Below are 26,341 nucleotides of genomic sequence, written 5' to 3' on the forward strand. Positions count from 1 at the left end.
CATTACTCAAGAAGTTACAAAGCCCTGACAGAAAAAAATTGAAAAAATGCAGTTAAATAAGTAGGATATTATTTAAGCATTGCTATGTTGAAGATCTGCATGTTCTAAATGTAGTCACTTATATTCAATCCTAAGCCATCCTACTGCTTTTTGGAGGAAGAGAAATTACTACACTAGCTCAATTGTAACAGATAAAACCTCTGATGGAGTTTACTCTTTGTGGAACATTATTCTTTCAAATAGTTTTAATAAAAGTTAAATTAGAAAGAAAAAAAAGAAAAAAAAAAGAAACCAATTTAATTAAGAAGTCTTTATTAGGTTACATACTAAGTTTTCATAAAATTTTATCTAGCAAAACGCTTTAAAACATTGAGTCTCAGCTTCTAAAATGAGCACACACAGAAGTCAATTCACCCAAGCCAGCTTTAGTCATCCTTTTTAGTGCAGGGAATCCATCTGCAGTTTGTCCAGCAGCAAAGGCACATTTGGAGCACCCAGCACTCCTGGCTCCTCCCAGCCTGCCCTTTTCCATTTCCCATTTCCTATCCCTGCTGCAGGCCAGTGGTTTGTGCTGTTTGCTCCTTGCTGCTTTCTGAGAACTGTGGCAGGAGCCTTGTCAATGTGGCCTCCAGAGATGCCAGGTCCTGAAGCACAGCCCCTGCGCTCAGGGCCAGAATGAGGGACAGGGACACTGAAACCATAACAGTGTATCAGTGACATTTAGAGGCAGATGTGTGGCATTCTATCTAGAATGTACCACTAGAGTGGTACACTGACCTCGTAAAGTTCTACACCAACAGAAACAAAGATACAAGCATTTTGTGAAAACTATGGTTGTTACCGATTTTCTGGTCTCCTCTCTTGCCTGAAGCATTTCCCTAACTTCTACATCAAAACCGGAGTGACTACCTAAACTTGTGCTCCTCTGTTTATCATTCACCACTACTACAGGAACTGAATTCCTACTTTGCAAACCTCTTTTAAAAAAAGGAGTAGGGGGAAGTAGCTATATAGGGGCAACTTTCCAGAAAAAAAGACAATACAAAGAGTTTATCTTTCAAGGACATTGCTGAACTACTTATTACTGTCAGTTGTCAATTGCTAGTGATTTTACCAAATTTCAACCATTTGGCCGAATCAAACTGATTTTTTATGAAGTGCAATTATGAAGATAAGAAGTCTGGTACAAATTTGATTTTACTTCAGCTAACTTTATTTCATAAACATGGCATTTAGGAAGTCTACTAAGCACAACTTTCTTTGCATTTGCTCTTCCTGACCTGCAAGGCACCAGGACGAGCAGTAACTACCAGGTTCTATGTACATTTGCCAGTTGGTATCCAGGCACATGAATATAAAGAAAGCAGTCAGACTGGAATGCAAAAGAGCAAAGAGGAATAGAACAGAGGCAAACCCTGAGAGTAAAAACAAGAGTGCAATTTGTGTAAGAAGACTGCAACTGCTCAGCCATGCACTGGGAGTCCTGGTTTCTTTTCCACATTCCAGGTCTCTCTCTTCTGCTGCTACACACTTAACTCTGCAAGTCATCCAGTGCCTGCTGGCTCTCACCAGGGCGGACACCAGGAATAGAAGTCTGTGAAACCAGCGATTTGCAACGGCGTCAGAAGAGTTCCATGAAAGACAGTGCTTTGCCTTTGTTTTATTTATTTTTTTTCAGTTGGAAGACGCACAGAAATGAGACAGGAGACTGCAGAAAGAAAAACCTGGTATTACAACATGTAAAGAGTACAGCAAAAAAGTGCCTGTTCTTTCTACCTCTGTTGTGCAGCTCTCCTGTAGTTATGTGCACCCTTTTCTGAAAGTCCAATTTTCAGCATAACTTAGATCAAATTTACGTCTGTTCAATACCCAACTGCATATCACATCCTGGAGAGCACTGTTCTGAACACAGCCCTAAATAAGTGGCAAAAGAATCCAGCAAAAACCAGAACTCACTGACATTTGTCAATGTTTAGATAGAAAGAATTTACTGACTAATTATTCCCACGCTTTTTGCCTCAATAGTTCTTTCTGAGACATTATGGTAATGAGCAAAATAAGCCTCAAATATATTAATTCTGTGTTTGAAGATGAGTCTGAAGAGAATGCATAAAAAATATCACAACACATGCTGAATCCATATAAAATATGAAACAATAATTAATTCAGAGAACAGTACATCCTATGTCCTCTGTGAAGCACAGTTTTTTAAAATCACATACTACTGTAATTAAACTTAACTAAGAAACAGAAGAGGGCCAAGAGGATCTGCTTGATTTGGTACTTCCCTAGAACTGAATACTTGTTTTTGCAGCATTATCACATTCTTGTTTGCAACATATACACATATTTTCATAAAATGATGATAATAGTGAAATATGAGCAATTTGGAACACAAAGTTTCAACTTTATTAAAATCCAGCAATAAAAGAATAATGTCTCTGTCTAATGACAAAATTAAAATTGCTTATCAAGCTTGGTAACATACAGAAATTCCTTTTGCAATGGACTGTATTTCATTAGTTAGAAAGAAAGAACAAGCCAACTCATGTAGTTTGAAATAAGTAAGACTGCCTATTTCCTAAGATTATCACATCCTGAAATGGGAAATCCTCAGTAATCTGGAGGGATGCTTTCCATATTTGAGTCATGAACCTCACGAACCTGCAGCCATCTCACCAGGGTGCAAACTGACAGCTGCTCATTGGAATTGTTACGGATCTTCTACAAGTCACTGAAACAATACAACTCTAAGGTAAAAAGACCAGTTGCTCAGCAAATATATCTGTCCAACCTTTCCTCAGATTAATTTTAAAGTTGAATTTTGGAACACAGTAAGATAACTCATGAAGAACACCACAGATTCCTTATTTATTTAAAACAAAACAAGAAAATCGAGTAGATGTACCACAACTGTCAATGTGTTGTCATTGTGCCTGGAAGAATCAATTGCTGAAGGAAGGCTGAGTTTTGCCTCCAAGTCAATTCTAAAAATAGTCTTTTGTCCCAGACAGAAAACAAAAATGGAATTTACAGTGGTCCTCCCCTCTTTGTCATTCTCCACCCTCAAGCTGGATCTAGTAAAAAGAACTTGTACTGAAATCATGTAAGGCACCTAGCAGCACCAAACTAGAAATTAAAATTGAGTGGCTTTCATAATGACCAGTAAACATTATTCTGTTCATTGAAGCATAAAGTGGAATAATTCATGTTATAATCAAAGCTGTCACAGCACATTACTAGCAAATTGTGAATCTAGGTTCATCCACCCACAAATATAAATGGAATTTCTTCCTGATATCAAGACTCCAGTGAATAAACTCAACTTCTGTAGGAGTGGCTGAGGTCATTTACATGCAAAACTTTGACTTTTTACCTACTGGAAAACTAAACAGAAACAATCCAGTACAACCTAGTCTTCAATTGTTTAACAGTGTAGTGATTACTCTAATTATATAAAATTCCATGATGAAGCCAGGAAGGATTTGGGCCTTTGGAATATCTGTTCACATTTCAGTTCAAGTGTGAAACATTTGCCTACTTCAGGAAATTTAACTGACTGGGTCTACATAATCAGCAGGTCAAGTGAACATTAAAGAGGAACAGCCATAATCACTTCTAATAAAAGCTGACAAAATTAATTTTTGGGGGAGTCTTCACTGCTATTGTTATGATGGCAGCTACCCTGGGAGACCTGAACCTAGTTTCACCATATTTTGACAAAATAGCTACTTCATTCATTGACTGGTTCCATAATCACTGCCTCTCCTCCAGTTCTTTAAAAAAGTATTCACAGCATTCATATTGCTCTTTTACTTTCAATTCTGCATTGATATTAATATTATGTCGTGCACTCATTCTTTTGTTGCAAAGCCTCTTGCAGCAGCCTTTATGCTCAACTTGAGAATCATGAATCCCCTTACAGTCTTCTTAATCTAACTAGATATCCAACATGAAAGGAAGAAATCAGGCCCTACCTTTGGAGCCCTTAACTTTTTTTCCTGAAGCAGTTCTGTGAAACACAACTATTAGAGTTTCAAGCATTTTTGAAAACAACAGTCAATCATGGTTTGTTAGTCTCAGAATACTGAAACTAATTTAGCTGGAATATTTTACTCTTCAACTCTTGGGGTTTTTTTCCCCCATCAATTATGAACTGAAATTAAATTTTAAAAATCTGAAGCTTGGGTAGTAGTTGATGCTTTACATGGGAGTTACATACTGGAAAGAAAAAAACCAAAGTGCTCCTAATTATTACAAGGAGTATTTTAAAATTTTTGAAAGGTCTGAGTTAAGAGTAATTAATGAGAGTGAAAATGTCCAGTAAAAGTAACTACAGTCAAAAGCAGAAATCTGCCACAAGCAAGGTATTTCAGGAAATAAAGTTCTTCAGAAGAATGGAACACAGGAAAAAGCACTAGACTCCAATTCTTGGAGAAAACTGGCATAAAGCAGTCTGAGCTGCACTTTTATTTAGACCTGTATAGATTGAAAAGTGCAATTCCAATGGTTTCTCTACATGCCCAATTCTCATGTTAAAGAAGGACATGGAACATGAATTCTGCTGTGTTTAATATTCCTCTGATTGCATCGCATGGAAAAAAACCACCACAGTATTTCAAATCAGGACACAAATTTCAGTGTTAATAAAAATGAATGAAAATTAATTTTGGAACAAAACATCTTTAACGGTCTCTGTATATTTCCTCCAGTAACCTCGTCTCTACAGTATGTGAATTCATTCATAGACTGAAAGGGGAACACAAACACGTTTTGGAATAGTGACACGAGCAGCTCATAGGGTTTTGATGACAATGCCTGTCAAACAAGCACCCTTACATGAATGGAAAAAACTCTCAAAACCAAAAGCAGATGCTTTTATTCTATATCTAATGTCATCCAACCATTCTAAGCAGTTTCTAACAAAAACTGCACAGAAACTACTCAAAATAAAATCGGGTAAACATTTTAAGTGAATTCGTAAGTGGCAATAACTACCAAGTAATGTGTCAGGAAGCAAGACTTCCAGAAGCAAGTGTCTGGAGTTTTTCAGTGAAACTGCAATACTGTTAATACAGGTTTAGCTGAAATGAATGAAATAGACTATCAAGCTTCAACCTACACAGCTTTTTTTAAAAAAAGTCTCTAGTTCTAAAAACCCTATCAAAGTTCAGGAAAAAACAAAAACAAAAAACCAAACAAGTAAAGCTCCATCTCCAATACAACATAAGGACAATAAAATTATAATTAATCAGACAAGCATCAACTTTTTAATTTTAAAAGCTTAGGACGAAACCTGATGTTAATATTTAACTAAATGTAACATGAAAAACCCCACACATTAAAAATAAAACTAAAAAGGGAATAGTAGAAAGGCTACAAAGACTACAAAGATTAAAGTTAGGAATAAGTGGACACTTCGGCGCGTTGGATCAGGAGCGGCCCGTGAGGACATTTCTCCTCACTCCCCTTTCTCTTCCCCTTACTTTTTCCTCAGTTTGCTCAGTTGCTCTCACAAACACACGAGCAGTATCTGCCCCCAAGGGCCTCTCGCAGGCGCGGGTGGGGAGAAGGGCGGGCAACTTTATCAGTTCACTTCGTGCCCGACACTCGGGCCGCGGCAGGAGGAGAGAGGGCAGGAGGCAGCGCGCCGGAGCCTCCCCTCAGCGTGAGCCCTGCGGGGACACGGGGGCCGGCCGGGGCCGGGGGCCGGCCCGGGCCTATCCACCTGCCCGGCCCGCAGCCGGCCTGCTCCTCCGCGAGAGCGGCCGAGCGGCTGCACCGGCAGCAGCGCCCGCCCCTCGCAGCCGCTACCGCGTCCTCGTCCCCGGGAGGGAAACTCATCCTGGATGCCCGCGCTCCCTGCCGGGGCAGCACCCGGCGGGGCGGCTATTGCGGCGGGTGCACCGCACCGGCAGCGGCCCGAAGCGGCGCCGCGCCGGCGGCACCCCCGGCCGTAGCGCTGAGCCCCCGCGCCGCCCCGCGCCTTACCAGATCGTAGTCCTCCTCATCATCGCACATGAAATCATCCTCCATGTCAGACATCTTGGCCGGAGGACGGGCGGGGGGCGGCGGCGGGGACGGCCCCTTCTCCCACAACCCCGCGCGGCGCTGCCCAATGTGGCTGCGCTCCGCCCGGAACGCGCTGCCGCCCGCGCCTCTCCCGCCCCCGGCCCGGGCCGCTCGGAGCCCAATCCGCGCCGCCCCGCCGCCTGCTCCCTCCCTCTGGTAGCGACCGGCCCTTGGCAACGGCGGCCGGGCGGGGCCTGGGCTCTGCACGCCGGAACCTCCGCGGGCCGGCGCTGCCGCCGCCCGGAGCGCGCCGTGCTGGCGCCGGGGCCGCCTACTGTGCGTCCGGCGTGGGCGCTGCCAGCCCGGATCCCCCGCGGAGGCTGCGAGCCTGGTAACTGGCGCGTCTCTGCAAGGTCGGGGGAAGTGATGCTGCCGCTCTGTTCAGCCCTGATGAGGCCGCGTTTGGAGTACTGTGTGCAGTTATGAGTTTTACAGTACAAAAGAGATACGGAACTCCTAGAGCAGGTCCAGCGGACAGCTAATAAGTTGGCCAAGAGTGGAAATATCTCTCATGAGGAAGGGCTAAGGGAACTGAGCCTGTTCAGCCGCAAGAAGAGGCAGGTGAGAGGGGCTCCTGTGCAAAGTGTGGGTGTCAAGAGGATGGAATCAGGCTGTTCTTTGTGCTGCCATCCAATAGAACGAGGAGCAAAGGGCAGAAACTGATGCACAGAAAGGTCAACCTGAACATGAGGAAGAACTTTACTGTGCAAGTGACCATGTACTGGAACAGACTGCCCAGAGAGGTTGTGGAGGCTTCCTCACTGGAGATATTCCAGATTTGTCTGAACACAATCCTGGTCCATGTGCTCTGGGATGGCCCTGAGTCTGAGTAGGGAGGTTGGACCAGATGACCCACGGTGGTCCCTTCCAACGTGACCCGTTCTGTGAAAGCTCCGCCTGTTGCTGTGACTGCCATCACTGCTCAGCTCCATTTTGCTTTACTCACTGCTGAGCAGTTTACCTGGGCTGCATTCACCATAACCAAATAATACCAGAGCAGCAGTTTTAAAGGCCTGAACTCCTTAAATCCAGAGGCCTTGCAAAGCAATGGCTTTCTAAAGATTTTTACATGCCAATTTCTGCTGCTGCCTTCAACTGAGTGAGGCAAACCCCTCAACAGACCAGCTCTGCCTCCCCATCTCAAGGCCTGGGGTTCTCACAGACACCCAGATGCATCTGCAATATTTACTGCGTCTCCAGGTTTTTCCTGTTGTTGGTCATTTTATATTGTTACGGTTTCTGACAGTGGGTTTTTGTTTTGTTTTGTTTTCTTCTTACAGCTACTGCCAAGTCCTTTAAACCTGTGTTTGTATTCTGCAACTATACTAATGGGAAAATAAATTTTTTACCTCAGAAAGCCCACAATGAAATTTGTTACTGTGCTTCCTTCAGTCTGAGTACTTAAAGCTCCCTGAATGGGATGAGGGACAATGAGATAGATACCAAAATGGACGAAGATACACACCAAAACACTCAGTGAGTAGCCTGTGAACACTTTAAATGCTCAGTTCCTTGCAAGTATCTGCAGCCATTCATCTGAGGGTAATGGGAGCTGGAGGAACCACACACCAGGAGAAACATGGGGCCAGAGATACCCATCCCCCCACACCATGAGGGATGCGACTGTCCATTTATTATTTTCACTGCAAGTGCATTTTGCAGGAGCATCGGCAGGAATACCGGACAGCCCCAAACATTTCTTTCGCACGTCACAGCAGATTCCCGGTCCCACCTGGGCTGTGGCGGGCGCGGGGCCGAGGGGTGGCCGGGGCCCCGCACCGCCCGCGGGGTGCCCAAGGCTCAGCACGGCCCGCGGGGTGCCCGGGGCTCGGCACCGCCCGCGGGGTGCCCGGGGCTCAGCACGGCCCGCGGGGTGCCCGGGGCCCCGCACCGCCCGCGGGGTGCCCAAGGCTCAGCACGGCCCGCGGGGTGCCCGGGGCTCGGCACCGCCCGCGGGGTGCCCAAGGCTCAGCACGGCCCGCGGGGTGCCCGGGGCTCGGCACCGCCCGCGGGGTGCCCGGGGCTCGGCACCGCCCGCGGGGTGCCCAAGGCTCAGCACGGCCCGCGAGGTGCCCGGGGCTCGGCACCGCCCGCGGGGTGGCCGGGGCTCGGCACCGCCCGCGGGGTGCCCAAGGCTCAGCACGGCCCGCGGGGTGCCCAAGGCTCGGCACGGCCCGCGGGGTGCCCGGGGCTCGGCACCGCCCGCGGGGTGCCCGGGGCCCGGCGCCGCCGGTGGGGCGGGACGGGGCCGGGCCGCCAGCGCTGCCGCCCGGAAGGACGCGGCGTTCGCCTGTCCCGTGACCGCAGTCCGGAGCCGGAGCCGCCTGAGCCGGGCCCGCGGTGGAGCCGCCATGGCGGGGGACAGCCCCAGCGTCCTCCCGGTGCAGCTGGTGGAGCAGCCCAGGTGGGTGGGTCGCTTCCCGGCTCCGCCGCCGCTTATGCCGGGGCGGGTGGGCGGTCTGCAGGCGGCCGGGAGGAGGGTGGGAGGACGGGTGGCTAAGGCCGTCCTCATGCCCCGGGCTGAGGTGCGAGGAGGTGACCCTCGTAGCGTCGCGGCTTTTCCCTGACACTACCAAAGACTTCTCGGGAAGCTCCCGCTGCCCGCGGCGCGCCGGGCTCCGGCCCCTTCTCCCACCCACAGCAGCCCGGCCCGCCCTGACGCCCCTCGCAGGGTGGCGCTGGGGCAGCAGGAGGAATCGTTCATTCATTCATTTCTTCATTCATCATTTCTGCATCATTTTCCCCCAGAGTTTTTGGGGAATACCGATTATTCTCTCCTTTTTGCTGTAAAAGGCCCTGGAGCAGCACTGGCCTGGCCCGTCCTTGGGATGGCTGCGGCACGTGCCAGCGCCCGCTCCTTGCCCGTGGAGTGGCGCACGGTGTGTGGAAATAAAACGCACACAAACGAACCTTTTGAATTGCGTTTGCGCCGCAGAAGGAGCACGTTTAAAAACGCTGGTTACTTGCATACGTAAATCCCACGGAAACGACAAGTCCAGCATTTCCAGACTTGGAAGTGTGAACTTGTGAGGAGTGCCTTTGCCTTAAGGCTTCTGACAATTTTCTTCTTGATGTAGGTGCTGTAATTCAATGTGCGTGTTGCAATATCAAGGCCAAAGCCTGTAAATAGCCTTTCATCAGGCCTGCTTGTAAAAACCACATTAAAAAAAGAGATCAATCAGCACTTAGATAAACATGCCCTCATGACTGCTTTGTTTGTTCTCTCTTGGTACCAACACTACTATAAAAATATCTGTGAAACAAAGCAGCATTCTAAATACTGACACAAAAAGGAATAAAGTTAACACCTAGAATTCTGCCAACAAATTCCCCTGTGAACTTCAATATTATTAATGTGATCTAGAGAAGGGATTAAACAATGAAACGGCAGAAATTGCTTTTGCTAATTGGAAAAGTGATATAACAGTCAATACCAGGGGAGATTATAAGAAGGGGAAATCATAGATCTAATACAGCTTTGTAACTGGGCATAAAGATAGAAAAGTACTGAAAGATCTGTTTAAAAATATCACAACAAATCATATAAACATATGTTATATGAAATAGGCAGCTTAATGTCATTCCTGTAGCAGAGAAAACTCCACATACTTCAGGAAGCTGAATTGAATTTGCTTCAAGAAGCATTGAAACTTCCTGTCTTTTATGCAAATATAGTCCTTCTAAATGTTTCTAACCTTCCTTTCAGATTGCAGAAACTGAAGGAGATGTTTATATCAAAGTTTGGATCAGCTCCCAAGTTTTACGCTCGTGCACCAGGACGAGTCAACTTAATAGGTAAAAGAGAAGAATTAACCTTATGTTATTTTACTTCATCCATCATCCTGGAAGTCCAGTAGCTTAAAACACAGAATGAAAATGCTGGTCTTAAAGGTTTTTTTTCAGAGAAGTTTCTTGTGATAAATGGAAAATCATATATAATTGAGTAGATTTTACTATATTTTATTATAAACAATTCTACAGGGATATCAGTTTTGGAGAAAAACATTTGTAGACAGTGATGATGGTTTTGAAAATCGGAGTAACTTGCCAGCCTATGGTTTTTTAATAATTAATTAAAGTAACCAAATATAGCCAGTCCCACAGCAATGCACATGATAAAGCATGAAATGATTCTACCATCGTCTCTTTTTTACTCTTCCATAGAGATGTGTCCACAGAACTTAAAACAGTGGGTGTGATTCACTGTCAGACTGGAGAGTCACAATTATTTTTTGTTTAGGACTTACTTTTATTTCTGTAGCAGCCTTATTTTTGAGATGTCTCTGTCCATGTTAGGATTGTGTTCTCCCTGGAGCTGAGTTTCTTGCATATGTACATAAAATAATCCTACACATTTGAAGATGTAGTAAAAGGATCCTGAAAAACAGAGCTGTAAAAGTCAGTTTGTTTATTGTGCAGTTAATTTTTATCTCAGTGTTGTGTGAACATTTCATATAGACTAAATAGACAGCATATGGTAACTGGGAATTATTCCCAAGGGAGAGGATGTTTACTACATACATTTTCTATTTGATTGTTACTTTATGAATTGTATACAGTTGTATTAATGATTATTTAAATGTAGTATCTTCTTGGAAAAAGGTGCAGAAATTGTATGTATATGACACTTCTCATCCTTGGACAATAATCTACGTGTTTGTTTTTTTTAGTTTTTGTAACCCAGCGTTAAAATGTGAACATTTATAAACAGGTGCAATAGATAAAAATCACTAAAGAAAGAAAAATCTTTTTGTGAAATAATACAAAATGGAGGAAATGCTCCCCAAACTTTAGGTAATAAGAGTTGAAACTACAGTAAGAAATTGTCTCATCCAGTAAACAACACTGAAGTGCTGTAGAAGCCTGGTTACTGCTACTCTAGAAAGAATTACTGCAAAGTGTTTTCTCTGTTTCTTTGCTAGGAGAACACATAGACTACTGTGGTTATGCTGTGCTCCCGATGGCTATAGAACAAGATATCCTGATTGCAGTAGAACCTGTACAAACTCAAGTTGTGCAACTGGCAAATACAAATTCTTCATACTTGTATGTAATTACTGTGTTTATGAATTAATTTTTATAAGCCTTTCCATGCATTGCAATACAGTTTACCTTTTCAGAGATCTGACAGACTTCCATTGCAATACAGAGTCTGATTGTGTAAAACAATTCATATCAGATGGATAAATATCAGATTCTATCAGCAGATGGAATCCCACAGACTGGCTGCATGCAGTGTGTATTAGTTCAGAGCAATAGCCTTGCAGCTGTTGTCTCCCACCTGTTTGTTCATATTACTCTGTAAAGCCTCTGATTTTTCAATCCATCTAAAAGTGCAATTCTATCTTCCCTTCTTTTATCTCATCTTTCTCTATATAATCCCCATAACTAGCAGCAGCTTAGTTTCTCCTGGAAAAGGGAGTGAAATGTTTGGTAATCAATTACTGCAAAAGTAAAGTAACACTCCCCTGCTCTGGAGAACCTGGGGCTGTGTTTTCACAATACAACAGCTTTAGCAACAATCCTGGCTCAAAAAATCTGTATTCCCTCGCTTCCACTTCCTTCACAGCTGTTGTTCACAGAATTATAGGCCAATTTAGGTTGGAAAGGACTTTTGAAGATCCCTTGTAAATAATCTTGTTGGCCTTCTGCTGAACTCTCTGCCAATGTCTTTTATGTATTGGGAAACCCCAAAACTGGATGCAATATTCCAGCTATGGTCTCACAAGTGCTGAACATAGGGAAATAATGCTGCCACTCTTTTCAACTTCAGGGATGTTTTTCTGCCTCTTTGTAACAGACTGATATTTGTGTAGTTGCTTGGCAGTTCAGATCAGGTCACTCATTCACATGAGCTTTTGTGGACATTTTGCAAAAATCAGAATCAGCAAAAGCTTAGTTTAAGCCATTTTTATTGAGCCATTGCTTTAATCGGTAAATTAGTTCCTGAAAGCACAGTGTGTGGCAGCACAGGGACAGGAACATACTGCAAAAAGTGGGAAATACTTGAGCACATAGTACTGCTTAAAGCTCAGTTTGTTATAAAGACGTTCTGAACAGCTGCCTGTGACTATGAAGGAATTTGTACTTCCATGCTAAGTATAAATACTAAGAGATTTTTCACTTTGTGGAGTATGTTTTCACATTATAGCTGGGCTGAATTAAGAGTTTGCCACTGCCAAAAGGCAGTGGCTTGGCTTCTTTTACCCCTAGTCTCTCTATGCCTGCTTCTAAGATGAACTCGGTCTCTGCCTTTTAACAGGAGTAGAATATTTGTTTGATCTTAAGTTAAAGTTCACTATTTCCCCATTTTTTGCTTAGATAATTTTCTTTCATTTTCGTGAATTGCCATGCACTCAGCACTGAAGCTGACTTGGGATAAACAGTGGGAACAAGCAGTGGTGAACAGGGAAGGGAAATGTAAGGTGTGCATGGGACCTTTCCCTTTCTTCAACAGCAACCTCCCACCAGTGTTTAAGCTGTGTAGCAAAACTATTCTGCAAGAGACAATAGCTTCAGAATTACATTAGTTTTGATTAGGAAAAGTTGTTCTAATGAGAACTAAATAAGGCAGTAATAAAAAGGTAAACATTTTCACTTGGTCTTCAAGCTTTGTTGCATTATATTGCAATTGAAATGACCTTCTCAGGATGGTTCCACAGTATAGAATTATAGCCTTTGAATTTAAATTGCACACACTGACACTATATTTTTACATCTGGCCTGGTTTCAGTTTGAAATCATAGCCATGTGATTTTTAAGCCATAAACCAAGAAAAGGTCTCAGAACACAGCATTAAGCATCTTGGTTTTGTTGAGACACTGTTGCTTAAAAACAAAGCTAAAACATGCCCATAATTTCATAACAAAGAAATATTTTTCAACACTTTGAATGCTACACCACATAACAAAACTGATGACAGTATGTCTTTTTTCCCAGCCTGTTACACTGGTAGATTTATGCCTGTGGTGAATGCATATCTATAGGCCTTTGGTGCACAAGGATTAACCAGAATCCTCTGTAGAATCACTATTTCCTTTTTCATTCTTATTTTGTGAACTGGTAAGCTGTGGAACAGTTCTGTGCTACTCTTCCACCCTGATAGTTCAGGTTAACTTTTCATAGAAATAGGACAGAGAACAGGTTGCTAGAAAAACCACCTATTTGTTTTTTATCATAAATTATCTCAATTGATCTGACACCTTTTATGTTACTGGGACTAAAAGGTATTCAAAAGTTACATTCTTTTGAAGTTCCTGATACCTTCCCTTCACAAAACGTCTCTGTAATTCAGAAGTATGTGTAGAGAGAATATCTGACATTATACTTCTCAAAATGCCTTCAGAAGTACCAGAGGATGGTAATTACCAATCAGTTTCCATCTCACAACAAAACCTGAAGGTTTTGTTTGTTTGTTTGTTTTTAAATCAGGGTACTTGTACAGAAGACTCAAACAAATAAACTTAAAGATTGACAAGGCAATAAGGTTCTGTGAGAAAGAGCCAAACTGATCTCCCAAAAATAAGGATTATTTACTATTCAAGCAGTAAAAACCACGTCAGTCAAACTACTTAAAAATCCCATCTCATCTAATTATACAGAAAAACTGAAGTTTTTATGTCTAGTTATGGAGAAGTGGCATTCTTCCCCAAGCATTCTTTAAAACAGATCGTATCAGAGTAGTTTTATTTCATGGGTATGTTTTTTTCCTAATATTTTCTTTTATTTTGTTATAAAGTTCTTATATTAAACTGTCTAATTTTCAGTAGGAGGTTCAAAGGCAAGCCTGAAGATTTACTGATTTAAGATAAAGCTTGGATATTTAGGAACTCTTTTTTATAAAAAACTGAATGTGATAACAAAAAATAGACTTAAGGATTCTGGGGATTTTGACAGTCCCACATTCTTTGTTTGTGTGAATTATGTCCATATAAAACCTGCCAAAATCAAAGTAATTTTTTTTTCTTTCATTTCATTAATTTCTTTCATTTTTTACGTGAGAAGATTGCAAAAAAAAGCAAAATGCATATTAAGAAGTAATTATTTTATTTTTTCTTGAGATACTGCAAATATAGTCATAATATGTGTCTTGTTCATTGAAATTTTACTCTGAGAGGGTAAAAAGAATTATGAAAATAAAATATTTTAGGACTCTTCTTTGAGGCAAAGAGGACTTAAGATTTCTTTTCTCTTAATCACTTTCACACATTGCTTTCCACCAATCTTTTTTTTTTACAGCAATGACTTAGGATTATTGTAGGAAGCAGGCATAAACAAACAAAGAATTTTTAAATCTTCATTACTTACGACAAGTATTTTCTATTTTACAAATACCTTGGGGAGGGTTTATTTTACTCAAGAACCATAAGCAAGTTGATGTTTTATTCTCTTGGAGATCATTCTGAATACAAGTGAATCTCAAATTGGAAGAATGTACAGCCATTCTCAAACTTTCCTAGTACTCTAATCTCAGTGCTCCCTTTCATATCTTTTGTGTTCCTCTACAAAACCTAGTAATTCCTGACACTAGCTGTGTGCAATTCTTTGCTGCTGCACTGTTGATAAAATCCTGTTTGTGGCACTAAGATAGCAGTTTACTTGTTAAACTGTACACTAATCTGATAGGTTTGCACTTTAATTAAGGTTGAAATTGAATGTACAACTGGCAAAATGGGAATTGTAAGTTGATACTCAAAGTGCAAGATCTGTCACGTGGAGCTGGGCACAGGTTGTAGGCTGGGACTACAAGTGGAGTTCCTCACTACAGTGGTGCAAGCAATAGACCAGATGAATTGTGGGGCCACTGCAGCACTGCTTGTTGCTTTGGGGGTTGCATGACACAAAAATTGCAGCCTTTTACGTGCACCAGAATGAAGTGAGCTTTTCAGACATTGCTTGAAGACAATTATATTGTAGTAAAGATGCTTTATATTTATATAACTTTTTCTCCATGGGTAACAGAATAATTTACTGATAAAAACATCTTTTCACTGGTATCAATTACAAATATTAATCAGTAATGTCCTTTTGGACAAAAATAAAACCAGGAAATCAATAATCTATGTAGTTTGCTGGGACCAGAGTAAAAAGGAAAAACTCCCTCTTTTTAGGAGGTGCAGACGGTCCCCTGAAGTATAATTTCTTGAAACTGTTTTTATTCCTGTTAAATATTTCCAGGAATTCAGCTGCCTCTGTTCATATTATATAGCAGAGCACACCTTGTAGAGCACATCTTGATCTGGAACTTTTGAATGTTTTTGATTTGATTTCTTGATGTTCTCTGTGCCTTTGCTGTTTCTGTGTTGGGCACCTGCTGTCATGACATCAAGTAGATAAAAGTTTCTGGCTGTTCAAGGGCACAGACTGCACATCTTGGGGACTGACACACCTCTCTGAGGCCTCTGTATGTCACCCATGTCATTCTGACAGAACCTAGCTGTTCTTTAGGAACATCCAACCTCACTATTTTTATTATTTTGAAATAAAGGTGGAGTAGGAATTATCCTGGAGGAAACAGATAAAATATTTAAACCAAATATATTTGTCTTGTAACATACATAATATAATTTTGCAGCATTAGGCTTCTTTTAGTGAAGTGCCATTCAGAGCACAGGTAATGAAGATGAAATCATGAGCAGGAATTACAAGAGACCCTAGTCTCTAGTCAAGGTTTGACAGATATGATTATTTAAATTTTAACTTCTAAGAAATCATGATAGCATACACATACATGATGGAAGGCATCGTGCCTGAATTAAGGATGTCAAAGGCAGCTTAATTTCTGGATTTATTTAATATACTATTTATACTTAATCAATAATTCATATGCTTTCATCTAAAGGAACATATAGAAATGACTAATAAAGAAGATATGTGAAAAGATCAAACAAAAAACCAAGCCAGAAAGCATTGCAGTGAAAACTATCAAACCAGTTGTGTCCATCAGCAGGTGGCAGTAACAAGCCACGTTTTTTGAAACGAAATTTAATACAAGTTAAAGCCTCAAGGTTTTTCTGTTTTTGCAGGGATTTCAGTACTAGTGTTAATAACATTCAGATTAACAAAACCAAACCTCAGTGGCATAACTACTTCCTGTGTGGACTGAAGGGTATTCAGGTAAGCCAAATCCATTTAATTTATGAAATTTATGTAGAAGTAAAATACAAGAATACCTATTTACCCTCAAAGTGTTTCCCTGCATTCTATAGCTTTTTTTAAACATACAATTAAGATTTTTTTTGTTCAAACGTGAAGAGGAGATATGAGTGGGTTTGCTTTAAAATATTTGCAGAGCACTATTTTCATCTCTATAAAACAAATTACTATAGCAAATAATTGCTTAGGAAAGTTGCAATCAAACATTACGAGGATGAGGTTTCTGTATTTTGAAGGAATCCTTTCCAATGGAATTATTTAATTAAAATCTGCTTTGAAAAAGGTTTGGAGGTATGTCTTTCAGGACATGAAGATCATATCTTAACCCTTTTCTTTCTATGGAAGCATTTAAAAAACATGGACTTCCATTAAAGCTTAAAACCTATAATTTGTGCACAACAGCTGAGTGAAGCTGACTCATGCAGTAGGCAAAAGAAAATGCAAAAACCAAGTAAACAGCATACAGAAGAAATAATCCATTAAGAACCATTACTCATCCTGGTTTTCAGGGTTTGGAATTTGAATGGGATTTTCAGAATGTCCTGAGTTAAAAGTGCAGCTATGCAGGAAGGGGCACACTTACGGTAAAGGCAGGAGCACAGACACAAACACACAAACCAGACCTTTTCCTGTCTGCCCACTCGAGGTTTATCTCCCTCTCCAGACTGACCTGATGACCCAACTGTTGTGAAAGCAAATGCTGGTTGTCAGTGCTGCCCTGGGAGGTGGTCTTAACTCACCATCGAGGCTACTGCAAATCTCACCTGCTGTTTGCAGGTGAGAGACAGAATTCACAGAATTCACTGCCCTTTGAGGGGAAAAAAACATCTGCTTGATGTCAATCTAATGATATTTCTGGAAGGGCAGATGGGATAGACAGTGATGGCAGGTCAGAAACAGCCAGCCCAAATGATGGGTAAATGTGCTTTTTAAAGCACCTGAAGTTTGCCTCAGAATAGGCCATCTAGGTCACCCCACAGGATGATCCAATAGCTGAGGACTGCAGACTGCTGCATAGCCTACCTCAGAGCTGTCACTGGAGTCTTCAGAATACAATCTTCAGAATAATCAGTGCCACAAATCACTTTATTACAATTCACAGGTCCTAAAGAGCCCCCTACTTCTATACATAGATCCAAATAAATGAATTATGTGTGCAGTAACATGAGTATTTTCAATTTTGTGTTGCTCAGTAACACAGGCATTTAAATTGCACTGACTGTAGAGATATAGATTAGGTTTCTGTACAATATATCCTTTCTTATATTAAGGCTTGCATGACCAATTGACTTATTTATTTTTCAGTCTGCTACTGAGATTTGTTTCCTAAGGACAAGCTTTCATACTTGAAGGTTAATTTGCAAAGCAGGTTTGTAGACTCTAGTACTGGCAGAAAATAAGCATAAATGTTACAGATTTAAGAAACTCTGAAATACAAGTACTCAGAGGGTCCAGCGGGATAATCTGTTTATATTAAGTTGAACATGCTATCCTTTTGGGACAGAACTGTTGCAGAAGTTGGCAAAGTCCATTTTCATTTTTGAAACTGAAGTACGTTTTCTATTTAAACATCGCGTGATAAGTCTGCAAGCCTGATTCACATTCAAGACAATCCAGAAACTGTGGATCATTTTCTGGTTACTCAGGCATTTTCTGTTTATGAACAAGCCTGTCTAGTGTTCTTCATGAAGGGGCATGGGCAGATATGCATTTTCTTTATTTTTAAAACAGGAAATTCAAAATCTAATTTGAAGTGATGGTAGAAGACTTTAAAGGAGGCTCTTTGTGTTTGCTGATCTTTACCATTGATATTTATGGTTGAGGTTGTTTCAGGAAAAGTAGTAAAAATCTTTTGAAGGTTGACATTTCTTTATGAATACTGTCATTTTTTTCTGGTTATTAACACTGTAATATAGTTTATTGATGCATAAATTGCATTGGAAGTTTGCTATTCATGTATCCCCCCATACACAGTCAATGATTTTTTAATAAGTACTGCGTGTTTGTTTCAAAGTAATAGCAGAGAGAAATTTATATAAAAGTGATTATAAATAAAAAGACAAAGCAACTAAAGAATAAATAAAAGAATATGTACATGAGGATTTATGACTTCTGGATTAAATGCATTATCTGTGATATCTGTCATGTATGCTAGAATATTTTAAACTTCATTCAAAAAAGAGCATACCAGAGACTATCCCTGTTGGTAGGTATGTCTTTGTAACCCTAAAGCACAGAGTTTCTTAAGTACCATTGTGGTTTTCCCAATGTCAGTCCTGTGGGTGCTTCAGGACACGAGTATCTGGCTTTGAAAACAGCTGCATGGCTACTGGTTTCCCCTCAGCATCATGTGGCTCCATAACACCACGTGCCAGCGTTGGAAGTGAAGCATAAAGTGGACCTAGAGCTCTTTGTGGTGCCTAAAATGAAGAGCTGTGGAGAAAAGGACAAAAGTAGGGTATAAAAGGATTGGTGGCTTTGCACTGTCACCACGGCAGCTCAAAGCAGAACCAGTTGCTGCAAAACCCACCCACGAAGCTCGGTGAATTCTTGGGCGTGCAGCCCATCCTGAGTTCTGCTTGGGGTAGTTATATGTTTGTGTACAGCAATTGCAGACATACCTTTGGCTGAAGCCCCACCATTGGCTTTGTTCTTAAGGAACAGAATGAAAATTTTGCTTTTGCTTTATTTTGGAGATACCAGAAGCAGGTCCTTGCTTCCAGCAACTCAGCAGAAGGATTCTCTTTCTAAGTATCAGATAATTGCAAGCCTGAGCCTGTCTGTACTTGAAACTGAGATTGTTTATTTTTTCATTGTTAGGAACATTTTGGTCTTAATAACCCAACTGGAATGAATTGTCTGCTAGATGGAACCATCCCTCCAAGTTCTGGTCTCTCTAGCTCCAGTGCTTTGGTGTGCTGTGCAGGACTCGTGACACTCAGAGCTAATGGAAAAACCCTTTCTAAGGTAATTTACTGTAAAACACGAGAGTGTCAGCAGTAAAATTCTACTTAAAATTAAATATTGTTAATGCCTGTAAACATTAAAAACACGATACAATTGTTTTTGCAAAGAGTTGTTGGATATAAACTTAAGATATTGCACAACTGAGCAAACATCTTTGGCCAAATTCTGGCAGGATTTGAATTTGGCAAGAAAACAGGCTTACATTAAAGCTGAAAAAAGGAGCATTATTGTAAGCCTGTATTTTGGCCAACCATCAGGTCCATGCCTGGACCAGATGTGCTATCTGCAGGCCAGGGCTGAGAATATATGTGCTGAAGCATGTGGACCACACCCCCGAGGCCTTTACTCTCTCCCTGAATGACTTTTCATGGCTTTAACAGCAGAGCATCTGTTGGAGGCCTGTGGAGCAATTTCTTGATAAATTATGTAATCAGCACAAAGTAGAGGTAAAATTCTTCCATCTGACTCTCCTTATTCTCTTCACAGTTTTTTTGGAATGAACATATTTACAATCCAAAATGTATTCCTCACTTTTAAACAAACATTAGTCTAAAAACAAACCCCAAGTATGTGACCTGTTAGCAGTACAACTGTTAGCACTGTTTGGCTTGTGTAATACAGATTTCTGGAGGAGTCATGGTCCTTGAAGGTGCCATATGGAAATGAAGTTCTCTCCATTAAAAATGTCTGGTTAAGTGAAACTAGGATCTTAAATTAGAACATTGTCAGGAAGAGAAAAGAACAGATCTAAATGTGACTGTTACACATATTTGTGCCTATTGTCTAAGACAGACATTCCCAAATTGTGGTACAAAGCCAACTGAAAGTGGCACATGATGATGGCAGCTGTTAACTCTGCTTGTAACAAGCACTTCTCTGAGTCATGAGGTGAACAGATCCATACAGAAGGATTTTGCTGATCTGTTGAGATGTACTTCCCTATGAGGCTGCAGTTGCAGGAATGCTTTCAGCAGTGAATGTATGATCCCAAATTTCCCAGCTCCCAGGGCTGGCTTCAGGAGCATCAGGCAGGGCTCAGGCAGAAAGGAAGGAGCAGGATTAGTAAAGCAGGGAAGCTTTTTATGTAGGACCATGTGTTTACAGTTTCTGTCACCCTGACTTGTGTTGGTGTGTGATCAAAGGTGAGGAAGGGACTGGGCACCCTAAGAGAGGTTCTGGTTTGGGAGGTGAGGCGCATAGAGCAGTTGTAGATGAAAACAAGGAATTTAGGATCCTTCTTGGGTGAATGAGACTGCAATTAAAGAGTTGGAGGTGACAGAATGTGTGCCTGGCTTGACAAGAAGCTTCTGGTTTTGCATAGATGGTCCTACCACAGGTCAGCACCATCTCTGGTGGTGGTCACCTCAAGAGCAAAGCTTGGGAACAACTGATCAAAATCAGTGGAGTGCACATATTCAGAAATTGGGTATCTGCACAAGCATAAAACTGACAGGTCATAAAGCCCAAATTTTACTAGGTAGTAAAAATCTGTATCTGGAAAACCAGAAGCCAGGTTTTCACTATTCCAATTCTGCACAATATTCAGAGAATAAATGATACAGTGTATTATTGAGCTGGACTTACACCTGGCTTGGGAATACCAGCCAGCATTATGCCAGACTTGTTGCAAAGAAAAGTGCAAAACTCCTCATTTTCATAGAAAATTATGGAAGAACAGAAGGAAGACAGAGACTCCACTGAATGTCTTTTCTTCTCATGTGTCCTACTCAGTCCTCTTCCTGCTAGTTGAAAAATGTGCTGAAAGTTAAGCTTGTGTCTGAAATGCAGTTGGACAAACACAAGAGACACAATTGCACATTTTTGTCAGGAAACCCTGCTGTTTTACACTTGGGATGAAAAGCGAGCAATTAATGTACAGATGAGACTTCTCAATATCCACTGTAGGAGCAGTTAAGAACATATCCAAGGTTTCGTATGCTTGCATAGACCAAGGCACCTGGTTGTCATGGTTAGGAGAGAAGAATGATTGCTTTTGTCCAGGCTTTAAGTTTTTTCAGATCTTACAGGACAGTAAAAACTCTTTCAGTGTTTTTGGCTAATTTATGATTTAGCATTAGAGACTTCTTATATGTAGCTAAATCCAGAGTCTCTGTTGCACTGGATTTATGCTTAGCCTTGCAGAACTGCCTGGTGTAAGGCAGGGCTAGTCTGAGTATAAATTAGAGCAATCTAGGCATGTGAGTCCTCAGAAGTACAAAACGTGCTCTGGCCACTTCTTGCCAGCTCCTAATGCATCCTGTGCTGGTGTCAAATGGGATCTGTGCAGGATCCAGTCCTGCTGGCTCTGTGTCAGCAGGGAGCTCCCCCATGGCAGGGAAATTCTTAGCTGAGCACAAGCAGGGGCTTTCCAGATCCTTTCTACTAGAAAACAAACCAGGACCTTGCATTTTTAAGGCTCTGGATATTTATGTGTTGGTTTATTTTAATTAAGAAAAAACTTTATGCCTCCCATCCATATTTTTTCCCCAAATGCTTTATAGTTGTGAAAGTTGTAAATTGTAGTATTTATAAGTAACAATATTTGGTTATGACGGGAATTTTATGAGAAAAGATTGACTTTTTGCCCCTCACTAGTATGATGGACTTTGCAAAATCTTTGTATGATGGTTTGTAGCAGGAAGACAGGAAACTTTTGGCTTTGGAATCAAATTTGGCTGAATTGTAGGGCTTCTGTAGCCAAAGTTATGAAAAAACGACCTTTTACTGAATGGAACATTTATCTGTTTTGTTTCTGTGAAACTATTTTTATGAGAATATTTTAGTTATATGCTCTTTTTTCCTGGTAAATGTGAGTTTAAAATAGTTGCTGTAGAGTAAAAGTCGTTGAAATTTAGAGCTTTTATGAGATAACACTTCCAGTGTGAGAGATTAAGAGCCCATGAGATTAAGAGCCTATGAGATTAAGAGCCAAAACCCCACAAAATTAAAAGCATTGTAAAAGCATGACTAGAATTTCATAGTGGCTAACTTTAAAAATAGCACTTTTTTGACATTGAGAACAAAATCAGAAAAAAACATGCTCTCACTAATTGTGTGTAGCAGTCTGCAATAGGGCATTGTTTCAGTGTGCATACAATATTTTTTTTAAAAAACCCAGCATACACATACACAATAGTTAGGGAAAATACCAGTTCAAGACAATTCAGCCAGATGTGTGCAGTGCTAACCAGTTGCAGCAGTGCAATAGCATTCAAATAACAAGATGGAAAATGTAGAATGCAATCTTTAAAAAGAATCCATTTTTCTCCTCCAAACAGGATACCAGTCTAAGGCTGTGTTGGCATCACTCAAACAGCAGCAATGCTCAGTAGTAGTAGTTCTTGATTTTAAAGTGATTTTTATTTCACCGTTACAAAATCAATCTATTGTATAACTTTTCATCAGGAGATGATACTCTTTATAAAGGAAACATAATAATGCTCTAAATTGTCCCAGTTTTGTGTTTCATGGTAGGAATTAATGAGGACAGAAAATCACTTAGGACTGAGTAACTAGATTAACTTGAAAGATGTGATGATAATGTTGTTGTCCAAATGTTAGATCTTGTGAAAGTAAGGTCTGTTCAGCCACCTTAACATTTTTTCTGTTATTCAAGGTTGGGTAGCTGTGCACATACTTGTTGGGAAGAAGAGATCAAAAGTGAATAGGGTTTATGTAATTTAATGTGAAATGTTGAGCATAGGAAGGGGAATCATATTTGGCTTTATCTAGACTGAGAAGAAGATAAGTCATACAGAGTAAATAAAGGACCTCAATCAGATAATGGCACAGTGTCCATTCGTTTTACTTTTCCCAGACTATGGCTCAAATGAATTTGAGTGTGGGTGTTAAATATTCTCAAACAGTATTTCAAGAGTTACTATACTTGCTAGTGTCACTGGTTTCAGTGGGAGTCTGATGGGCTATCTGGAATCCTTTCTACTTTGTTTCTGAAGCCTCTGTATAATTTGGAAAGCACTTGAGTTGAACCTTTTACCGCTCCTAATCCATAGCTGTCTGGCAAGAAAACCTGTGAGTATCCGTACTGATAGTAACTGAAATTACAAGTTACTGAAATTAGTAACTTGTGCTGATAATACTCCTTTGGATTGGATTATACTTTATTTTATTTTCTTTAAAAAAAATTCCTTTTTATAATTTATTTTATTGATCTGTCAAAAATCTTTGATAGATGCATGCTCAGGTTAATTATATGAGAAACCAAATTGTTTACACAAAAATGGCACATAGATACTGTATTTTAAGGTACTGTCAATACAGAGAAATGCTGAAGTTCCTTTCTCCCTGTGGAATTGAAAAAACAGGGTTCTTGTTAAGCTTGACTGTGTGTTTGTAATCAAGGGGAAACAGAGTACTTTAGAGCAGTGGTAATCAAAGGCCATAATCTCTCATCAACCAAATTGATAACCTTCTATTTGAGCATGTTAGGGGGCAGACAAAGTCAAGCTAAGATTGCTGTGCTTATGAGGATATCCAGATACTATCTGACAAATATTCTCCCATTCTGGAAAAAACTAAGCATAATTACCTTGCAAAACATATATGAAGTTCAGCTAATTGGGATTTTATGTGCAAACTGGAAGCAGATGGTAACTTTCAGCAACCTATTCCTAGTCAAGATGAGATATTAAAAATAAAGGCATTCCTGGTGGTAAAAATAACCTCAAAAATTTGGGCATCATTTTGTACCTTACTAAATGAAATATAGTACCTTATATTTCAGGAATTATTTTTGTACCTATATACATATATATAAAATGTGCACAGATTGGAACAAGATTACAGTATAACTAGAGTTGAAATATCTTATATGATGGAGAATGTTTCCTTCTTACTGTGAAACACTCATCTTTATCTATAAATGTTTCTTTTGCATTTTCAGTCTCATTTATTGTGAACCAAACTCTGTCGAATTTAATAGAAAAATCTACACTACATTTGCCATTAAACTACCAACAGTATTTGTTGTAAAGAAAAGCAGTAGACTGAGTCTGACTTTTCAGATTAACTTGCCAAAATGTTAAGGAATGTTCATTGGGGGACCATTACTCTATTTCCATAGAGGGAGTAAATATATGCACAGCACTTTCGACTGAATTGATATTTAAATACTCCACTTACTTAAATTTGCATGATGAAGAGAATTCTGGAGCACTGCAAATGACAGTGATAAAAATAACTTACATTAACAAATTCATTTTCTTCATGGAGCTTCCATTCACAAAAAATAGAATTTAAAACAAGAAGAAAACTGTTTTTTTTTAAATTTTAAAGATTAGTTACCGTTACTACTGCACTGTAGTGTATAGAAAATCTAGCACACTTAACTTGGGCCAAAATCAACTACATTTAACCACTGAGGCAGATGTAATTTAATACTATCATTTTATGGAGACGATTGCTTTATTTTGGCTGCTGTCATTCTGGATTTGTGTATATCAAGTTTCTATGTAATATTGGGTGAGCTGTTCCAAAAAAATACTAAGCAACACTAATTCTGTTTTACTAACAAATATTTGCCTGTCTCCTACTCACTAATTGTCTTACTTTTAAGGGGTTTACTCTTACACAAGTTTACTTCTTTGAAGGGCTGTGTGAGATTGAAAGGGATTGATCACTGGTTTGGAACATATTAACAGTGACAGTTATATAGGGACAAATTCTGTCACAGTTTACACACTGTCCAGACCCATTATTGCATGAGTGAAAATCAGAGCAGCTGGCCCTTGGCCTCTTTGTGAGCAAGAGAACTACTGAAGGTGAAACTTCTTATCTGTCCTCACTGAGATAATTCTTTAGGTTTCTATTTTTAGGATTTTTTTTTTAATAATTAAGTGAACATCTGTTCACTTTCATTATTCCTAGGATATCTAAATACCTTTCTATCTTTGGGTCTTCATGCTTATTATCACTAACATCAAACTGATCGAAAGTAAAATAAATGATGGGGCAACAGAGAATCAAGTGAGCTGTATGGGGTGGGTTATAATTTATCAGTTCTTCGACTTGAAAGACCAAAAAGACTAAGCTGTAAATCTAAACCTGAATTTGAGGTGTTTCATATTGAAACATAAGTAGAGAAAAGCTAATATTAGTGAAGAGTATCATTTTACTGAAAACTCACTTTGTCCATTAAAAATCCAAAACAAGGTAACATGATGCAGAGCTACTGATGAGTTCTTATTAGAAGAAATCTCTCCATCTAGAGTAACTACACATAGGGCAACTAATAATAAAAAATCACAACCTTTCTTTGTCAGATTAAATTATATCTTCACTGATATGATTTCACAGATTAGACTTTTTGCATGCTGGATAGGAAATCTTGTGACTCAAAGATAAAACAGATGTAAGTGGTAGTAATTTCTTTCTTTGTAACCCAGGATTGACTTTCTCCTTATCAGGGAGAATCTTAAATTGTTTCAAACAAGAAGCAGGGATAGTTAGTAGAGTCTTAGATCAAAAGCTAGCCTAGGTCTGCACAGGGGGAGCAGTTGCCTCCTAGACAAATGGGTGTTACCTTCTGCAGCAGGATTCATTCTGGACAGACTTCGGAATTAAGGTTTGCAAACAAAGAGTCCAAAAAATACATTTTAAGGATTATTAGTTTTAGATATTTCCTAGTGCTCCAACTAACATTGTCTAAAACCTAAGAGCAGCTTCCTTAAGTAGTTAATTCACATAAATTTCTTAATGCTTGTTTGTTAGTGAGTTGTATGTACTGAGGTTCTTCTCCTAGTGATGTGGCTTTATATTGTTTTAATTATGGATATTCTAATTTATTGTGTTGTATCTTTCTTTGTTGGATAAACAGCAAAAAACCCAATGTTAATATATCATGAAACTCATGGATTCTAAACATCTCCCATGGAAGCACAGCCAACCTGGCATGTGTACTTGCCAACAGCTATAAAAGTTGTGTTTGTGTGGATAATATTTGGTCTGGCATTCAAAAGCTGCAATATTTAGTGTTTCTTGACAGATCACCAGGGAGACTTGAAGGTTTTACTCACCTGCCAGCTACTGCTGCTGTCACGTTACACTCCTCCCTCCCCCATGTTCAGAGGCTGAACAGACCCAGTGTGTGAAGCAGCTTCGGGTATTGCTAAAATAACTTCAGGTATTT

The 26,341-nt window shown here is 40.3% G+C and overlaps 2 protein-coding genes across 5 annotated transcripts in view; one reads left to right on the top strand and one right to left on the bottom strand.

Moving 5' to 3' along the window:
- The window catches only part of COPS2 (COP9 signalosome subunit 2), a 25,753-nt gene extending 15,286 nt beyond the window's left edge, over positions 1-10,467 (bottom strand). Inside the window, exon 1 of one of the 3 annotated variants that reach the window (XM_056500203.1) lies at positions 10,320-10,467. Coding sequence is in view for 2 of the 3 variants with exons in the window: in XM_056500202.1 (XP_056356177.1) it covers positions 5,992-6,045 (54 nt within the window). In the remaining variant the exon portion in view is untranslated. Of the gene's footprint in view, positions 1-5,991; positions 6,172-10,319 lie in introns of those variants that run through there. The other 2 variants (XM_056500202.1, XM_056500201.1) reach the window with 2 other exon arrangements.
- GALK2 (galactokinase 2) overlaps positions 8,282-26,341 on the top strand; it is a 44,281-nt gene continuing 26,221 nt past the window's right edge. Inside the window, exons 1-5 of one of the 2 annotated variants that reach the window (XM_056500199.1) lie at positions 8,286-8,476; positions 9,779-9,867; positions 10,995-11,118; positions 16,098-16,188; positions 19,048-19,194. In XM_056500199.1, coding sequence (XP_056356174.1) covers positions 8,424-8,476; positions 9,779-9,867; positions 10,995-11,118; positions 16,098-16,188; positions 19,048-19,194 — 504 coding nt within the window. In that variant the 5' untranslated portion in view covers positions 8,286-8,423. Of the gene's footprint in view, positions 8,477-9,778; positions 9,868-10,994; positions 11,119-16,097; positions 16,189-19,047; positions 19,195-26,341 lie in introns of both variants that reach the window. The other variant, XM_056500200.1, reaches the window with a different exon arrangement.

Source organism: Oenanthe melanoleuca, chromosome 10 (assembly GCF_029582105.1).
Source record: "Oenanthe melanoleuca isolate GR-GAL-2019-014 chromosome 10, OMel1.0, whole genome shotgun sequence".
Classification (NCBI taxonomy): Eukaryota; Metazoa; Chordata; class Aves; order Passeriformes; family Muscicapidae; genus Oenanthe; species Oenanthe melanoleuca.